The sequence below is a fragment of the Rhea americana genome, unplaced genomic scaffold (genome assembly GCF_003343005.1).
Source record: "Rhea americana isolate MKP2758 unplaced genomic scaffold, rheAme1 scaffold_215, whole genome shotgun sequence".
Taxonomy (NCBI): domain Eukaryota; kingdom Metazoa; phylum Chordata; class Aves; order Rheiformes; family Rheidae; genus Rhea; species Rhea americana.
This window is the reverse complement of record NW_028186305.1, coordinates 496,922-498,250: the sequence shown is the minus strand read 5'-3', so window position 1 is coordinate 498,250 and position 1,329 is coordinate 496,922. Positions and strand designations below refer to the sequence as shown.

Sequence of the window (1,329 nt, the reverse complement as noted above, 5' to 3'; positions counted from 1 at the left end):
GCCGGCGCGGGGGGCGTGCGGCGGGGAGCTGCCAGCGCCGGGCCCCGACCCCGTAACAAAACAAGGAAGCCCTGACGGCGCTATTGCCCGGAAACCGCAGCGCGTCAGGAGCAAAACATTTCCAGAAGGAAATTCGGGCCTCCGCAGCCCGGCAGGCGCCAGCTTTCCCCCTCCCCGGCTGGCCGCCCGCGAGGCGGAGGGCTTCGGAGCCGTGCCGGGACGCCGCGGCACGTCCCTGCCCCTCGGCACGAGCCCCGCAGCCTCCCCGCCCCCGGGGGGGCTGAAACCTCGGCGCTGGGCCGGGCCGGGGGTCCCGCTGGGCCGGGTGGTCTCCGAGGCCGAGTTTCATCCTCCTTCCTGCCCTCTCTTGCGAGCACACGGAAAAAAATCCAGCTCCTTTCCGTAGCCGCCACTARCGAAGTTTCGCGGGAAGAGGGTTTTACTGGGAGCCCGTTTCAAGTGTCCCACGTGTCGCGGCGGGCAGCTCGGCTGGGAGGCCGATGCGCCGGACTGAGCTAACGGGGGTTTCGGCATCGGTCTGGCTGGATCCTCCGGGGGCGGCCGTAGCGCCCGGCTGGGGCTGATGTCCTGCGTCCAGCTCCGGCGGAGCTCRGTCCGACCTGGCGGCGGCTGGACGGAGCCGGTGGGGAGGCGAAGGGGAGCGTCCTCGGGCCGGCACGCTCCCACGGGGGTCGGGGCGGCGGGGACCGGGCTGCCCGGGCGCCGTTCCTCGCCGCAGGTTCGACTACCGGGAGCTGCTGCACAACTCCACTTTCTGCATCGTGCCCCGGGGCCGGCGCTTGGGCTCCTTCCGCTTCCTGGAGGCGCTGCAGGTACCCGCTCCGCTCCCCGCGCCCCGGGCACCCCTCTCCCTCCTCCCGGCGCCTCCTGAGCGGGCGCGCGGCCGCCCCGGGGCCACGGCGCGGGCTTTGGGGCGGCGGAGGGTCGAGCGCCGCTGCCGGTGTCGCCGCGCAGGCCGCCTGCGTCCCCGTGCTGCTGAGCAACGGCTGGGAGCTGCCCTTCTCCGAGGCGATCGACTGGGGCAGAGCCGCCGTCGTGGGCGACGAGCGGCTGCTCCTGCAGGTACCGCGGCCGGATCCGGCCCCGCGCCGGGCCGCGGGGATCCCCMATCCCGGCCCCGGCTTCCCTGGGGCCGGCGCCGGGCAGGGCCAGGCGGGAAACGTTTGCTCCCCTGCGGCGCGCAGATCCCCTCGGCCGTGCGCTGCGTCGCCCCGGAGCGCGTCCTGGCCTTGCGGCAGCAGACGCAGTTCCTCTGGGACGCCTACTTCTCCTCCGTCGACAAGATCGTGCGCGCCACGCTGGAGGTGA

General features: G+C 74.1%; 1 protein-coding gene across 1 annotated transcript in view; it reads left to right on the top strand.

Annotated features, from left to right (window-relative positions):
- EXTL1 (exostosin like glycosyltransferase 1) overlaps window positions 1–1,329 on the top strand; it is a 6,063-nt gene that overhangs the window by 2,683 nt on the left and 2,051 nt on the right. Inside the window, exons 2-4 of the mRNA XM_085305133.1 lie at window positions 740–833; window positions 976–1,083; window positions 1,206–1,325. Of these exons, the coding sequence (XP_085161259.1) occupies window positions 740–833; window positions 976–1,083; window positions 1,206–1,325 (322 nt within the window). The remainder of the gene's footprint in view (window positions 1–739; window positions 834–975; window positions 1,084–1,205; window positions 1,326–1,329) is intronic.